The 17,644-nt window shown below is 34.7% G+C and overlaps 1 protein-coding gene across 4 annotated transcripts in view; it reads right to left on the reverse strand.

The window, feature by feature from the left end:
* Positions 1-2,818: 2,818 nt before the first annotated feature.
* Positions 2,819-17,644, reverse strand: part of LOC106879452 (myb-like protein U) — a 66,335-nt gene continuing 51,509 nt past the window's right edge. For all 4 annotated transcript variants that reach the window (XM_014929011.2, XM_052975245.1, XM_052975246.1 and 1 more), the window contains 6 exons: positions 15,636-15,796; positions 12,877-13,361; positions 9,498-9,617; positions 8,647-8,786; positions 6,811-6,960; positions 2,819-4,420 (listed from right to left, as the gene is read on the reverse strand). In XM_014929011.2, coding sequence (XP_014784497.1) covers positions 3,477-4,420; positions 6,811-6,960; positions 8,647-8,786; positions 9,498-9,617; positions 12,877-13,361; positions 15,636-15,796 — 2,000 coding nt within the window. In that variant the 3' untranslated portion in view covers positions 2,819-3,476. The remainder of the gene's footprint in view (positions 4,421-6,810; positions 6,961-8,646; positions 8,787-9,497; positions 9,618-12,876; positions 13,362-15,635; positions 15,797-17,644) is intronic.

The following is a 17,644-nucleotide window of genomic DNA, read 5'->3' on the forward strand; positions in this document are numbered from 1 at the left end:
GGGGGGGGGGGGAAGCCAACTCCTTCCAAAATCGACAGAGACTACAAAGAAGTGAAAAGGCAGTGAGTATAAGGTATTGGATGGGTATCTCAAGTGATCTGCATTCAAAACTACTACTACATCTCCTTTTAATATTTTTTAATACTATTTTGTGTGCGTGTTCTTTGTCACTCATTTCCTTTTACCTCTTGCACTACCACCCACACTCTTGATCTTGAATTGAATACCATGACATCTTTCTACATGGATTGAAGCATTAATTCCTTCTATATCTTGCCACAGAAGTTCTGGCTTCTCACTCTTCATCCACATCATTGTATTTCAGAGTTTTGACCCTGACACAACAGTTCCCACTTCAATCCCTTTATAATTTACTAACATGGAGTAAAAGTGACAATATTTTCTTTCTTTTTCACACTCAGACAAAAGGCAAGAGTCAGGACAAGACAAAGTTCAGCTAATGCCTTAAATACAGCCCAACCAGTTTTCTCATTTTATTTAACTTTAAATAGCAATATAAACAAATTATTTATGTTGCAACTAGGGTAACAGGAAAAAGTGCAAATCTTCAACACATTTTCCATTATCATCATAAAAAACTACAAAAATTAAGCTGTTATAATTTACTATCAACACTATAGTAATACAGTAAATGTAAAAATCTTAATGATGCCCCCTTTCCCTTGGTGCCCTAAGCGTGTGTTTATTTTGTTTAATGATTAACCCAGTCCATTTGATTCTTCATTACTCATGACAACTGAACTTTAAGGCCACAACTGTTATCGCAGCTACTATAAAAGACTGTCATCACATCACTGTTGTGTATATTACATTGTGCTTTGTACAAAGAATAACAATAAGAAATGGTGGTTTGGTTGAGTGTGGTAAGTTATTAGTACACTGGCTTACTGATCACTGGTTCACTCCATCACCATTGCCAAACTGAGGATGAATCCAGTTAGTTATAAATAAGCACATTACATAGAGTACTGTGCAGTGTCTTTATGACTTGTTTCAAATGCTCCCACGAGCAAATTCCATCAATGGTTGAAGACGAAAGATATCCCCAAAATAGTCTATAGTCTGAAAATTGGAATAATCTCTACCATATGTTGACTTGTACTAGTAATGGAAAGGGAGAGATTAGAGTTATAAATAATAGTGCACAGAAAGAAATATGAAAACTGACCCAAGAGAAACATGCTTTGTGTGTTTGAGGCACAAAATGGTGTGGTTCTGTTTTACCTGTGATTGGTAAAGAGAGGCACATAGAAATAGGAATTACTCTTAGAAAACAAGAGTAAGAAAATATTTCAAATTCACATTCCTCAAAATAATATTATATATATAATTGTACTCTGACATCTGCATTGTGTCTATAGTTGGATTGGGAAACGCAAACGGTTCAGTCTGTCTGACCTTGAAGGGGTACTATTGAATGGAAACAATTCACTATTGTGGTGTACTCACACATATGTATATATGTGTGGGATATTTTTCTGAGGGCAGGAGTTTAGTATATCTGAGTTGTTAGCAATCCAGCCAACCAGCCAGTTGGCTCCTCCACCCCATTAAATATCACCAAACAGTGACATGAAGATTATTTATTCCCTCCCATCATGTTTGTCTCAGCAACACATTCACATTGTCATTATTTTAGCTTCTATTTCTTTTCATTTTTCCCATCTTTCTTTGTTGCTATGCATTGGACAAGTTTAAAATCACTTAATTTTAGTAACTGTGGCAATTTGACTGCCCCCCAACTCTATCCTTCAATCCTCATAAACCCATCCCACCCACCATGAAAAACACTGATCTATAGACAATCATAATAATATCTTTCATATGTATTATCAAAATGCTTTAACAACTTTATATATGAAACACATACAACAGTAATGCATGGTTGTAGAATTTTCTAATAGCCTTGCATCAACCCAAGTGTAGTCAGTGAAATTGGGTAGATAGAAACTATTATAGAAGCCCGTTAGAAGGGCCATATCTGTTCTTTGGTGGTAAACTTAATTTGCTGTTCAGTTTAAAACTAGCACCTGGGGTGCTTTTATCAGAGTCCTTTCTGCTACAAATATTTACACCAGGCTCTGGTTTGATAACTCATCAGTTACAGGGATGATTTTTTCCCTCTCCCTTTAGTTTCTTTTTCAGTCTGGGATGCCCTGCAACTAGTCATAAGCACTGCTCTTCCTCCTTTGACTCAGCCACAACAAAAATTGTTATACTTTCATACTGTCACTATATCACAAGTAGGCATTATATACCTACTTATCAAAATGATATCATTACTGCACTCACGTTTTAGCCATATTACGAACTATTTTCATTGTTCATAACACAGCTAATCTTCATGGCATTATAATATTATCACTTAACACTATTATATCTTCACATCACAGTCATAGTCTTAAATCTATATATCTTTCTCACATCAATGTTATATCTTCATAGCAATATATCTTCCTCACATCACTGATATATCTTCATAGCAATATATATCATCTTTACATCACTTATATCCTTAGATAATGATGAGTCACTGTTACCTCTGCATATCACTGTCATATCTTCATACTATGATCAGTTCATTGTTATATTCTCGTTACTACACACTACAATATCATTCTGCAATTATTAAAAATGTATTAAAAATAAGATTTAAATGTGTATATATGTGTTTGTGCATGAGACTATAAATCCCCCCATCCATTTACTGTTGAAGTATAAAAACTGGACTCTTGGAAATGATTTATATAAAAAGGGGGTGGGCTAGAGGTGTGAATATACCATAGCAACATCTATGTATGTGATATAAATTCTATGGATGGAGTTTATCAGTGAGGCATATCAGAATAATGAATTGGTGTATACACGAAAACTGTTTGTAATTTTAGCAAAATATATTGTTAATAGATTCCTTTTCTCAGTTTTTTTTTTCAAGACAGACAATTGAGTGAGAGACTTTGTATAAGAAAGAGATAGATTATTTGTACGTGTATGAAATATTTCTGTACAACTTTAGAAATATCAAAAGTTGAAGTGAAAGAGTTCTGTAGTTTAGCAATTTGTATGTAGAAAACAAGTTAGAATGTAGATTTACTACTTGATTACAGGTGATGAGATAAGGTTGGATGTTTGTATGTAAGAGTAAGAGAGAATGTGTGCAAAAGAAAGATTGAATGTATGTGTGTGTGTGTATGTGTGTAAGAGAAAGAGAGAGGACATCTGTATGTGTGCAAAGTATTTCTGCACATCTTCATAAATTAAAAAAAAATCCAAAAACAAAACAATATGCATTTCCAATTATGCATTTCAAATATAAGCACCCATTAGGAATGATAAAAATCTGATGGGTGAGTAGAATAGTTAGAAAAGAAAGACAATAAAACACACATACACACACTCTAAAACATTCTCTCAGGCACACAAAATTTGATTTTATGTTATGTAAATATTGTTGATTAGCAAACAGGAATCTGTCCGGACCTTTCAGCAGCTTCTGCAAGATTTGAAATCCAGATTTTGAAGTCTGGATTTTCACCCAGTTTAGCTCGCTTCAAGGACTGATCTTCAACAGTCACCTTCAGTTCACCAGTAACATGTAAATTCTGGTTCACTTCCAGACCTGGACAGGTTGGTTTTTCTTTATTATCACCGGAACATTTAGTATTATCCATGTGTGTAACTATATTCACTGAACTGGCATCAACTGCAAAGCAGCTGTTTTTGTTGTTGATGTTATCATTATTATTGTTGTTAAAAGTAATTTTATAGTTGTTATTATTGCTATTGTTGTTATAGCCAGCATTGCAGCTATTAGCTGAAATGCTGTTGTTTTTAATGTAGCTAGCATTGTAACTGCAGTTAAAATTGTTGTTATTATTATAGTTGTTATTACATGTAGCAGTGTAGCTAATGTTAGAACTGTTGTTTATGTTGCTATTATTATTTTTATTATTATTATCATCACTATTATTATAGGTAGCACTGCAGCAGTGGTTGGAATTATTGCTCGTTAGGCTCCTGCTTGTAGCAAGTGGAATATGATTTGAATGGAAAGTCAAGCGTGACTGAGTCACTAAATTTGATGTTGTCAGTATTCCACCACCTGTCTTGGTACATGTGGCAGCAGTAGATAATGGTTGTAAATTCTCACTATATTTCAATGTTTCAGACCCCTCAGTGCATTTTATATCAATTGTCAATGCCTGTGCAGCTGTGACATTTTCTTCACCATTTGCAACATTTGGAGTAGCAGCACTTGCAATATAACAATCCTCATCTTTGCCTTCAGATTCAGAGGTCACCGCATCATGACTATCAGATTTCTTGTTTAGCTGTAGATCTTGGTATGATTTCATAGATGGGTGTACATAGAATGTAGCAAGTGGAATCTTCATGACATCTAGTTGATGAAAATGAAAAATAAATTAATTTTATTGTTTAGTAAACATCAAACATGTTTAGGTGAGAGCAAAGACAAGCAAATGTTTTACTGAAATGTAGAGCCATATAAAGAAATTTACTATACATTTTCTATGACATTCTCTGTAATGTTACCTACTATATAACTTGAAAATTTAAGGTGAACTAAAACGATTTGAAAATTATATTTTTAGGTCATTGTTACTTAGTCAGCCTGTATACCAAACTTCCAGACTTTTTTAATGGTCAGAGATGCAACAATCAAAACTATCTTGGCTCTGTTTTTCAGAGTTTCTCATACTTTTTTTTATCATATAATCTGTTTTTTCAATGACAATAGGATATAACTTGAGGGAGATTCAGCTATTTTAGCCAAATGACTGTATAGAGTAAAGGTAAAGAACCTTTTTAATATTATAGGTGAATTACCAGTGCATACAAATGTGTGTGTGTGGAGGGGTGTATCTGAGCTAAGAAACATAACGAATCCTTAATTTTATAAATTAATTGGTCTGTAACTAATATTAAATTATTGTTTTGGTTTTAATGCTTAAGCCATTTTAGTTTTTACAAAGGGAATTTTTAGCAGCTTCATCATTGGGTAGTACCAAGTTTTAATGGAGATGATGGACTCCTCATCCTGGTGTAGGTTTCACTATTGGACCACACACTTTTAGACAAGTAATTATTGTTCAATCCTCTTCAAATATCTGGTATTTATTATTATGGGTTAATAAAATAAGTACCAGTTGAACACTGGGATCAATATAATCGACTTGCCTTCCCCTAAAATTACTAGTCTTCTGCCAAAATTTGCAACCAATATAACTGACTTAACCCTCCCCCAAAATTGCTGGCCTTGTACCTAAAATTGAAATTCACCAGCAATCCACACTAAAAATAAATGTTGGATGTGTATAGTCCTAGGTACACTATGCTTGGAAAAAAAAAATGGGGCAGTCATGGTTGGAAAGCTTTTCATCATAAATCCTGTTCTCTTAAAAAAATTGGCTCTTGTCCAGTTAGAAGAAATTTTCATTATTGAAGGGTAGAGGGAGTTGGAAGAATTAGTGGAAAAAGGTTGAATTTTAGTGCTGGACTAGATAATAATAATGAAATTATTGTGTACAGTACTCAGGTGCACTACAACTCATCAAAGGTGCATGTATAATACATAAAATTATGTGGAGAGTGAACAGTGTAAGGATCATGATATATATGTGTGCATGCGCATGGAGGGGGGATATCAGGTGTAGTGTTGGTGAATTTCAGGAAGCATGGAGGTTTTAAAGGATGCAATGTCTTGGCAGCTAACAGCTGATACAGGTAGTTTGTTCCATGCTTCAGCAACTCTGAGTGTGAAAAAATGTTTCCGAAAGTCATGGGGGCTGTGCTGTTTTCTGACTTTGTAGGTATAGTTCAAAAAGGTACTCAAGATACATGATGGTTAATAATTTTTGAGTTTTATACAATCTAGTTTGGCAAAAATGGTAAAATTTCAGTTAAAAGAAATATAAAAAATAACAAGAAAAAATCCAAAGTGATTACATGAATGATTCTCAAAGGGTGCTGTTTTAAAAAATATAACTTTACTCAGCTCCAGAACCAGAAAATGAAGACCAATATAAATCATCTATTGCTCTGTTTAACAGTCACCTGGTTCTTGAGCACCTTTAGCAAAGTACACTCTGCATCAAACATTTGGGCCAAATCTTAGAATACAGGATAATTTCTTCCCACCAGTCTTGGAAGCCCTGCAAAATACCATGGCCATTCTGTTCTGACTAATTCATACACACAAACACATATATAAGAATTCTACAATCCAGCTTCAGAAACCAATTCCAATTGCTATACTTGCATGATGGTCATGCTTGACATGAGGAAAGCATGACAATCAGAACTTTTCAATTTTGTTTTATGAACTATCATGGCTATGTAAGAATTAGTGTAGTAAATTATTGAACTAGCAGAACTGGTAGAGACAGACAAAATGTTTGAGCAGTATTTATGTTCTGATTTCAAATGATGCCAGAATCAACTTAGTCTGTTATCTTTCAGTAGTCAATAAAATACTGGAGTTTGTTTCCTCCCCAACAAATTTGTGGCCCTGTGCCTAGTTTAGAAATTATTATTATTTCTCACATCTGTAGCAATTATCACAGTGTAGGGTTAAGTTCAGGAAGAGGCAAAAATTTATAAGCAGATTTTGGATCTTGATTAACACCATTTCATATTAGTTACAATAATGACCAAAGAAAACCATTAACATTATTACAGTCTACTTGCTCCTTCTCTAAAATTTCAGGCTTCAATCTTTCCATTCCTCATCAACAATAAGAGAATCAAAACCAAAACAAAAGAACTTACTAGCTAAGGGATGTTTGTATTCTTTAGAAAGGGGTACAATTCGCATGATTCCATCTCGAGGTTGCTTCCTTTTCCGACTTCCAACAATGGGAGGATAAATAGGTTGTCTACGTCGATGTGGTGGAGCCAGAAGCATATCTGTCCTGATTGCTGCAAAGAAAGAAATGTACAGAAATAAACTATTGCTGAAAATACATGTATATCTAGATAATACATTGGACAATATAGTTCAAGATAGCAACAGGACAGTTGTCATGACTGGAATGCTTTTAATCATAGTCTACTTAAGCACAGCTAAATATCAATAATAATGTAATGACTTTAACTCTTTAATATGTAATCCAGCTATATCTGGCCCAAATATTCTGCCTGTTTTATGTTAAAATTGAGCAGATCTAACCTCTCACACCTACCTTACAATATTATTCTAAATAATATGAGTAAATAAGCAATACATTTTACAAAGAAATCAGAATGTTAAATGTTGGATCAATGATATTCTTAAATATTGGATCACAGGCGTTTATACTATCATTAAATATTAGATAAACAGAATCATTTTTATTTCCATGGTTGTATGTGTTTGACAGATTAGCAATACCCTTGCAGCTCTCCATATATCTCTGATCTTAACATCCTTCCCTCAAATCTTTGCTGCAGATGACATCTACTTTCCTCAGTATAAAAAAATATTATGTCAACTATTGGCATTACATATTTATACCAATGCCATCATCTCTCTTTCTCACCACAATTGTGTTTCATGTTTTTTGATGAGTTAATACTGTAAGAAAAACAAACTTCTTTTAAACTGGTGCTCATCATTGCAGTGAATATAATATTAATATGCACTTGTCAGCAAATTTAATATTAGCTCATATTTTTAATCTAATATTTAAAAATTAGAATTATATGAACTTCAAATATTATAGAAATATACAATAGCAATTTAAGTTTTAAATAGCTAACATAGTTTAAATACGCATGCAGAAAACTTACACAATATGTAACATGTAACACCTGTCTGTCTTTTAGTCTCTCTAAATAAAAAGTAAGATCAGAAAGAATAAGGATAAGTAATACAACCAAATCCTTTTTTGTTGATTTTTCTCAATATTGCTTCATAACCACATCACCTGACAACTTATGGTGTTGGAGATTACCATAAATGATATGAAGAGGACCAACATTTTAGCAATACCAAACCTTCTTTAGGTCTACAAAACATATTAAGAGAAATGCAACAGTTCATTGTTGCACATGGTAGAATCACTGTATAAATGACAAGTGGTTTGCTGGCCATGTAATGTGAAGATTAACATTTAAGTAAGTCAAAATACAATGGTCATCAGTTCAACTGTACATAGAAACACATTAACAAATATGATGTGATTGGAGGGGAATTATTTATAGATTGTATAGACCCTTTCTATGATGATAATGATGAAAGATCTTGTGTCAAATATATTGATAAAAACAATGTTTTGTGACACTGATGCTGGTAATAATGTTGCATGGTCATGATTCTAGTAATAGAAGACACAAATCAATAACTTTGGGAATGCATATCATTCTTGACATGAGATATCTTGATATTACTTATCAAAGTTATCCCATGACACTTCTGATGGTAATATGTGCTGAAAGCAGAGTATAACCAGTCATCCCTATGATAAAAAGGTTTTAAAAAATGTCCAAATATATGTATTAGTTAAAACAAAATTTAAAAACACATGAAGTTTGCCACCATCTTCCCTATGTCAAAATTACATCTCTCTTTCAGCCAATATTTTTCTCAGGCCTTTACCTCCCAATTAACAACGTCTCATTACTTACTGGGAGTTGAACAACTCATGATTGTCTGACGGGAACTTTCACTGTATATTCTCTGTTTACCAGAGTTCTTACGAGATCTTCCCAATGAATCCATTGAACATGCTGGAAGTGTTGCAATTCTGGCTTCAAGATCAAAATCTCTGAAAAGTTTGAAACACAAAATGATAAGAGCTCTATTGTAAATTTTTATTGAGTCTGACTGGTTGATAAATTTCTTTTCTTTTTACATGGCTTAGTCAGAGGAGAGAGAACAATGCCTGTGATCAATGTTACCTCTAGTTTTTTTTTTTTATTATATGTGTGTGCAAATTTTGTCTTTCTATGCAAAGTGTGAGTACATCCATGTGAAAAATCTTCTTGAATTAGAAAAAAATTTCGTTTCATCTTGAAAACTTTGTTTGGGCATATTTTTTCCGTTGTGTGCTAAATGTAAAATGTGTACAGGGTGCACAGCTAACAAGGAACATTGCCCTGCAAGTCTGTGACTAGTGGGAAAGTGAGGAAGTTATCCTCAGAACAGAGTCTTGGTCCAAATAATTATAAAAGAGTAGACTCCATTAAAAAGTGGTGGTTTTAAAATAGGCAGTAGGTTAAGTTTACAGGTGAAGAAGAAAGATTTGGCTGATATTTGAAGAAAAATCTACTGGATTTGCAATATCAATTTGAATGACAAGTTTAAATACAAGGGAGTAGAAAACAAAAGATAAAAACTATTTGAAGATGAATTTTTACTTTAAATCATTATAGCAACAACAAATCTCAAATTTCAAATTGAAACTATACAAAGAAGGTACTAGTACTAAAAATGCTCAGAAAATTATGTAAATAGTAAAATTCCTGAAAACACTTACCCAGTTTTGTAACGTTTGTCTAGCTGTGAATCTGATTCTGACATAGTACGTTGCAGTTTGCGGCCTGTTTGTTCACATGACCGATGTGGTTGGTGTTGGTGATAGTCGTATACATCATTACTACAAGGGAGATCAGCATGAGATAGATTTGGAAATGAAAGGGGATTTATTTTAAAAAGAGTATTGGCTCTAACATGTATAAAGGGCATCAATCCTCAGTTACATATAGATCATTAGCAACAGGTTGTACAAAAAGTAGTTAGTGACAGATCATACAAAAGGGCCGAGAAAGGGTAATTAGCAACAGATCATACAAAAGGTCATAAGTAAAAATTCAGCAGGTGAGAGATGTTTCACTTTGAAAAAGGGTTATCAGCCATAGGCTATGCAAAAATAGTCACAAAGAAATGTTAACAGTAAGAGGGCATATGGAGGTCATTTACCTGCTGGCATAACAGACCCTGGCCATAAACTGCACAGGGATCATTTAGCCACAGCTGATATAAAGGTCACAGGACACAATTCATACAAGAAGTCATTAACCACATATTGTACAGAGTTTGACAGTCATATCAACTAGTTGTTGTTTAGCAACAGATCAAACATGAAAAAGTACAAGTTGAGCAACCATGTACAATAGTAAATAACACTGGGACTTATTGTGAGAGAGGACACCAAACATGATACCTTGTGTGTTTGTGCATATATGTACATCATTTTTTTATCATTTAACACCTATTTTCTATGCTGGCATGGGTTGGATGGCTTGACAGGAGCTGTCAAGCTGTCCAGGCTCCAGTCATCTGTTTTGGTATGGTTCTACGGCTGGATGCTCTTGCTAATGTCTACCACTTTACAATGTCAATAACCACATATTGTACAGTTTGACAGTCATATCAACTAGCTGGTGTTTAAACGTGGCACTGGCACACACACATATAGAATGTAAAGTTCCATGAAGGTATGTGTCAGCATGATCAGTAAACTTCAATATCTGTTGCAAGAGGTGCCCATCATTGCTACTCATATTTAAGAGAATTATCAAGCATTCCTCAAAATTGAGTTACAGCCATCAGATATATATATTTATATAAATCAGATCATAGCAACACTAGTTGCTAACCGTGAGCTATACAAAAACATTCAGGTTATTTTATTTCCATGTAAATTTGATATGGGAAAAAGCACATAACCTTCAACACCAATAAATTGTTATTGTTCCTGACTGTACAGAGTCCACTTTTTGTTTTCTATACTTGTCATGGACTGCTTGAAGATTACAAATTTCCTACACTTGGATCTCTGGATCTTACCCTTGTATATTGATATATTGATTTGATGGATTCTCTCATGGACAACAAACGAGGGCTCAGTAAAATAAAGAGGTAATCATGTTCTATGGACCTGAATATGTCTCTTGAGGCTTGCTGGTGCCTTGCAAACCTTTTGGCAAATGGAACAGGTTGAGGACTCAGTTTGCTCGAGTGCCTGTGGATCGTTTACTATGTGTTTTGTTGAGTGAATGGCTAGGCCTGCTTTGCTTCATCCCACAAAACACAATGACAGGTAAGGTTTCCACTTAGAGGAGCAGCATTTTGCTAGCATGCCTTCAAGCTTGCACGAAGTTGGTCCCAAGGCTGGAATTAACTTTGCTCAAATCTTTGAACTGAGGAGAAGCAGGACTGGCACCAGGTCCTGCATTCTAATGCTTGTTTTCCCAGGAAGAAAGGGGAATGTTGCATTGCTTCAGATTGTCTTTGAAGTGCAAGAGTGACCTTCCAACTTTTGGTAACTGGCCAAAGAGAAGTTGCTTTAGAATTGTGATATCACTCATATATACATATATACATATATATATATATATATATATATATACACACAAAGTTTGAGTGTTTATATATATATAAATAAACACTCAAACTTTGTATGACTTGCATCAAATACATCTTAAAAAGAAAAAGTACAGGATACTCTACTTCCAGAAATAAAGGCTATAACTAGGACACCTTTGATTATAGGTCTGACCTAACAGAGTTGGTCTGGAGTTAACACCAGACTGTCAACTTGATAATAGGTTCTTACAAGTACTGAACCAACCTTAATCAATTACTGATTCCCATTTTTATTGGCTCTGGACAGAGTATTAAAAGGCAAAAATCAATAGCAGTAGAATTTCAAAGGCTTGGCTGAGTGGTTAAGGGGTTTTCTTCACAACCATATGATGTCAGGTTCAGTCTTAATGTGTGGAACATTGAGCAAATACCTTACACTACAGCCCTATGCCAAGTGAAACCTTGTGAGTAGATTTGAGAGAGAGAGAGAGAGAGAGAGAGAGAGAGAGAGAGAGAGAGAGAGAGAGAGAGAGAGAGAGAGAGAGAGAGAGAGAAAGAGAGAGAGAGAGAGAGAAAGAGAAAGAGAGTGTGTGTGTGTCTCCTTATCTTGATATTGCATGATCATTGATTACTTTGTTCAGAAATAAGTAAGGGTTGGCTATAGGAAGGCAGGGTATCCAATCATAGAAAATCTACTTCAATAAACTCTATCTGACCCATGCAAACATGGAACAGACGATATTTAAAAAAATAGGATGATGATAGGTGTGGAGGCAGGGAACTAACTGGTGAAAGGAAATTAGTTGAGTGCTCTACCATCTGTCACCACTTTATCCTTTTTGCTAACATTAACCCTTTAGCATTCAAACCAGCCATATCAGGCCAAAATATTTTACCTGTTTTATGTTCAAACTGGCCAGATTTGGCCTTTGCCATCTACCCTATAATGTCATTGTAAAAATAAACAATCACATCATTAAAACCTCAAAGCTACAAGATAATGCATAATTAATTGAAAACGATATGAATAAATAAGCATTACATTTGACAGAATAATCCGAATGCTAAAGGGTGGATTAATAATGATTTCTGTCTGTAAAACAAAGCAACAACTCTAGATGAGGTAGAAGGTATGTAGTCAATTTAATCAGCACCAGAGTCACTTGCTAATTATATTTGACTCAGGAAGGATAAGCAAATTCAACCACAGTGGGATCTGAACATCTCAAAGGTTGAGCTACCAGTGATCTTGGTGTATAAAGAAATAAACCTAGTACTAATAAAATTAACATTAAAATAAATAAATCTACATATAGCTATAACTCTTTGCAATAGTTACATCTAACTTATACACAACTTCATGTAGATATATGTATCTATAAGATATAGTTACATTCCCCTTGAAATTGTAAGATTTCCAACAGGTTACAAACTGATTGCCTCTTTTGGGCTTGCTAGTTATAACAGTTATTATCCAGTGGTTATTAAACATTACTATAGATTCCAAAGTGTTAAACTGAATCTGAAGTAGGACATTTTCTTCTTACCTATCATCAGAGGTAACTTTGTAGATGGTTTGGATCTCAGCCAGACGCTCCCGAGATGCTGGAAGAGCTCCACTAGCAATCAGATTTTTGTAAATGGCTCCTTTGTTCCTTCGTTTTGATTTACGTGTTGGTATATTATTGTCCCTCAATGGATATTCAAAGGATGACTGAAATTCCAAACCAGCAGATTTAGTCCAATTAACATCAATACGAGCATCACCCTGATGATTTTTGTTGTCATCAGATTCATTACAGTCTTTGCAATGATGATGAGGACTTGTATTGTCAGTAGTACTAGGGGGGGGTGATTCCTTTACAATGTGTTGGGTTGAGTTGGTAGATGGTTCACAAGAGCATTGAGTGATATCTTTGTTTTTGAAGTCCCAGTTTTGACATAACCTGAGTTCAGAGTTTTCAGTATCTGGTTGAAGGTTGATTTTAGATAACCAGGAAACTTTAGCGCTCTCTTGGCTCAATAGCATAGACTGTAAAAAGAAATAAAAATGATACACACTCAGATATATTAATAATAAAAGTTCCATTACCATAGCAGGGAATGCATGAATGGAGAGAAGTTCACAGTTGTTTGGTAATGCACAACTCCAATAAAATCCTAAGATGAATTGAACCTTAAGAGTGGTATAAAAACATAATACTTTATTGTAATGTGGACCTAGTATAGTATGCACAATATCCATAAGAAAATGCAATTCTCAACTCATCAGGCCTACCAAACAATGACATGAATCAACAATTCGTTAACAAGAAACTTGAGAGTTACTTGAGAATAATTTTATGGATGTTGTGCATACTACATTCCTGACTGTCCCATGTTTAAGTCATAATAAAGATTCTTAATGGAACAAATATAGCAGTACCTGATAGTCCATTTGTATTATACATATGTAAATATTGTACAAATGTTTATTCTTAATCACCATTGCATTGCTGCTTCATAACAAATTTGTGTGCTCATGCCCCCCCCCCCCCAGTTTTATTAACTATCTGTTCAAATGAAATTAAATTCTTTTCTTATTTTCGAGAACATCTTGTAGACCACATAATATATTTTTGTGTGTACATGCATAAGTGTGTGCATATGTGTATGCATGATTTTGTTGCCATGTAACATTGCAGTGATAGTTATTTGGTTTGCTTATTTTGATATTTTTTCCTTTTTAGTTTTTAATATCCTTATATTCTTTTCTCTTAATATTTTATTGTTTATTAGAGAATATGTGTTGCAGTATTGTTTATAACTTGAGAAACACATTTTATATTTAGTAAATCCTCAATATAATACTTTAGTCATTGCCATGCTGACTTCTGGATTTGACTCTTGACAAATCTTCTAAATTTCAAATTTCATGCAAAACCTCATGTAAATAAACCTCTCTTCGTAAATAATACACTATTCTGTATTCTAACACATCTAATTTTAGTGGAAGATAAATATTATCTTTTGGTATTAATACTGCTTCTGTCACTATCAATTATTTTTTAATGAGTCCACTGACTATTTGCAACACCAGTGCCTGAATAGACACCAAGATTTTATATATCACTGATGGGAGAACTGGCTGCAGTGTCTGGTAAGACGTTTGCCATTGAAAAGCCCAAGGAAGGGTGAAAACATGTGATCTGGCAGTTCTGGCTGCTGCACCAGACGTTATCACCCATCTGCAATATAAACACAAGTGCTTTTAAGTACCACAAGTCCATATGAGAGGTTCTGTCATGGTAAATAATGTAGTATTCTGTGTTCTAACACAATATCCACTTTGAGCGGAAGATAAATATTACCTTTTAATAAATAAGTGTATAAAATATATTAATGATCTTTAGGTGAAAATTGGAAAGGGGGATTATATTGAGACTTAAGTAAGTACTTTTAGTTTTTGTCATTTTGATTTTTAGATGATACCACAAAATTTCAAACTTTCTCTGTTAATTCCCTGACAAGGTTTGAAATGAATATAGGGTTCATCAGGATATAAAACTTCTCGATAACATTCAATCAGTCCGCAACTGCAGGGTAATTCCCTCTGCATGGGTAAAATATAATAATCCAAAGATTCATTTGCTTGCAATCAACTCTCAAGACCCACTCTCTATTTTTGGTTGTAGTTAATAGTCAGGAGAATGGTGAGTTCTGTAAGGATGACTTAAGACTTAACTCTTGACATCAACATGTCTCAGACAACCCCTGGTCCTATGATACAAAACTACCATAGTTAAATTAAAACATTCCATTTAATTTATCTGGATTTTAACTGAAAAAACTGGGGTGCAACTTATGAAATGAAAAACAATTTTCCCTAGATTTAGCACTAAATAAATATGGTGTATAAAAACATTTTGCTTAAGTATATTCCAAATGTCAGTTTAATACACCAATTCATGAAAAAGTTTGATATTTTACAAAATCTTTTCAAATTTTCAAGATAAACTACAACTTACAACTATCTTTGGTGTGACCCAGTGAAGGGCTAAAAAACATCACAGTGATAAACTCTTCAGTAGTACTTTTACAGTCAACTAAATTAACTAGAATGTGAAGGACTCCCTTCACATTCTAGTAATTCTCATGTAAAGAGCCATAATTTTGCTCCTCATCAGTGAAGAGATATCAGAGTTCAATGTTGTTTTTCTCATTTTTTTAAAAATATATCTTTCTAAAATTCCTGGTAACAATCAGAAAGACCAAGGAAAATTATGGAAGCTAGAGCTTAATGATCAGAAATGACACAGGCACTCACCATATCAGGGGAATCAGCAGAGATTTCTGGAAGCTCCTTCTTGATATTGGTCTGTGATAAATGATTGCATGTTGATTCAGTTGCATTCTGTTCAATAGCCATCATTAACAAATTCATATTGTTGCTGTTGGTAGTGCAGGGTCTATAGCAGGCTAAGCAGTCTGGAACAGACGTAGTAAATTTGAATGAGAGAATATATTATAATGCACAGAATTGAGTGATAAATAAAAATTGAATGTAAGACATGATATATACAATATAACATAATAAATATATACACATTTACACAAATCTGTGTGTGTGTGTTTGTGTGTGTGTGCGTGTGCGTGTGTGTAGGAGCAGGCATGGGCTCGCATTTAAGAAGTTTGCTTCCCAACCACGATTTCAGATTCAGTCCCATGGTGTGGTACTTAGACAAGTGTCTTTTACTATAGACCTCGGTCAACCAAGCCTTGACAGTGGATTTGGTAGACAGAAACTGAACGATGCCTAAGCTTCTTATACATATGTCTGTGTGCAGGTCTGCCCCACCCACTTGACAACTGATGTTGGTGTATTCACGCCCCTGCTCAGTAACTTAGCAGTTTGGCAAAAGATATTGATAGAATAAGTACAAGGCTTAGAAAAATAAGTACTGCAGTCGATTTGATTGACTAGGATTCTTCAAGGCAGTGCCACAACATCACTACAGTCTAACGACTGAAACATGTAAATGACAAAAGTTATATAGGTATGTATGTATATGTGTGTTTGTGTATGTATATACAAACTCAAACACACAAATCATCATCAGTTAACGTCCACTCTCCATGCTGGCATGGGTTAGACAGTTTGACTGGAGCTGATGATCTAGAGAACTGCACCAAGTTCCAGTCTGATTTAGCATGGTTTCTCCAGCTGGATGCCCTTCGTAATGCCAACCACTCCAGGAGTGTAATGGGTGCTTTTATGCACCACCAGCATGGGTGCCATTTACATGACACTGGTAATGACCATGACAATGATTCATGGGTGGGTGCCATTTATATGGCACTGGCAACAACCATGACCGCAATGCACAGGTGCCATTTACATGACACCAGCATGGTCACAACTACGATTTTACTTAGCCTGATGAGTCTTCCCATGCACAGCATATCACCAGAGCTCTTGGTCACTTGTCATCACTTCTGTGAGGCTCAACATTCGTAGATCATGTTTCACCATCTTGTTCCATGTCTTCCTGGGTCTACCTCTTCTACAGGTTCCCTCCAGTTAGAGATCAGCACTTCTTTACACAGCTGTCCTCGTCCATACACATCACACGACCATACCAACACAGTGGTCTCTCTTACACACCAGATCTGATGCCTCTTATGCCCAGTTTTTCTCTCAAGACTCTTACACTCTGTCATACATGCACACTGACATGGCACATCATTCAAAAGCTAAAATGAAACACACTGTGACCAGTAATAGTCTGCTTCATCATTCAATATGTGTGTGTGTAGACACACGCACATACATATATGTAGGCACAGGACAGCTGAGAAGTTCACTTTGCAACCATGATGTCCCAGGTTCAATTCCACTGAATGGTATCTTGGACAGAAGTCATACTATCATGCTCATTCTGCTTAAGAATAGCATTAACGGTAATGTGTGTCAGTGGAATAACTTATATATATCATTTCAATTGACTGACCAAATGAATCCTCATCACTGAATAAGAGACAGAGATCTATGAACACCATACACATACATAAGACAGGCTTCTGTACAATTTCTATCTATCAATTTCACTTATAAGCCTGAAGCTATAGTCAAAGATTGCCAAATAGTGGGACAGAACATGAAACAACATGAAAACAAAGCAAACTATGTCCATATACTCTTGTTAGTGATTCTCTCTCTCACTCTCTCCCACATACATATGTGTGAGTGAGACAGAATGAAAGACAAAGATACCACATACACACACACACACACATATATATATATATATATATATATATATATATATATATATA

The sequence above is a fragment of the Octopus bimaculoides genome, chromosome 20, assembly GCF_001194135.2.
Source record: "Octopus bimaculoides isolate UCB-OBI-ISO-001 chromosome 20, ASM119413v2, whole genome shotgun sequence".
Taxonomy (NCBI): Eukaryota; Metazoa; Mollusca; class Cephalopoda; order Octopoda; family Octopodidae; genus Octopus; species Octopus bimaculoides.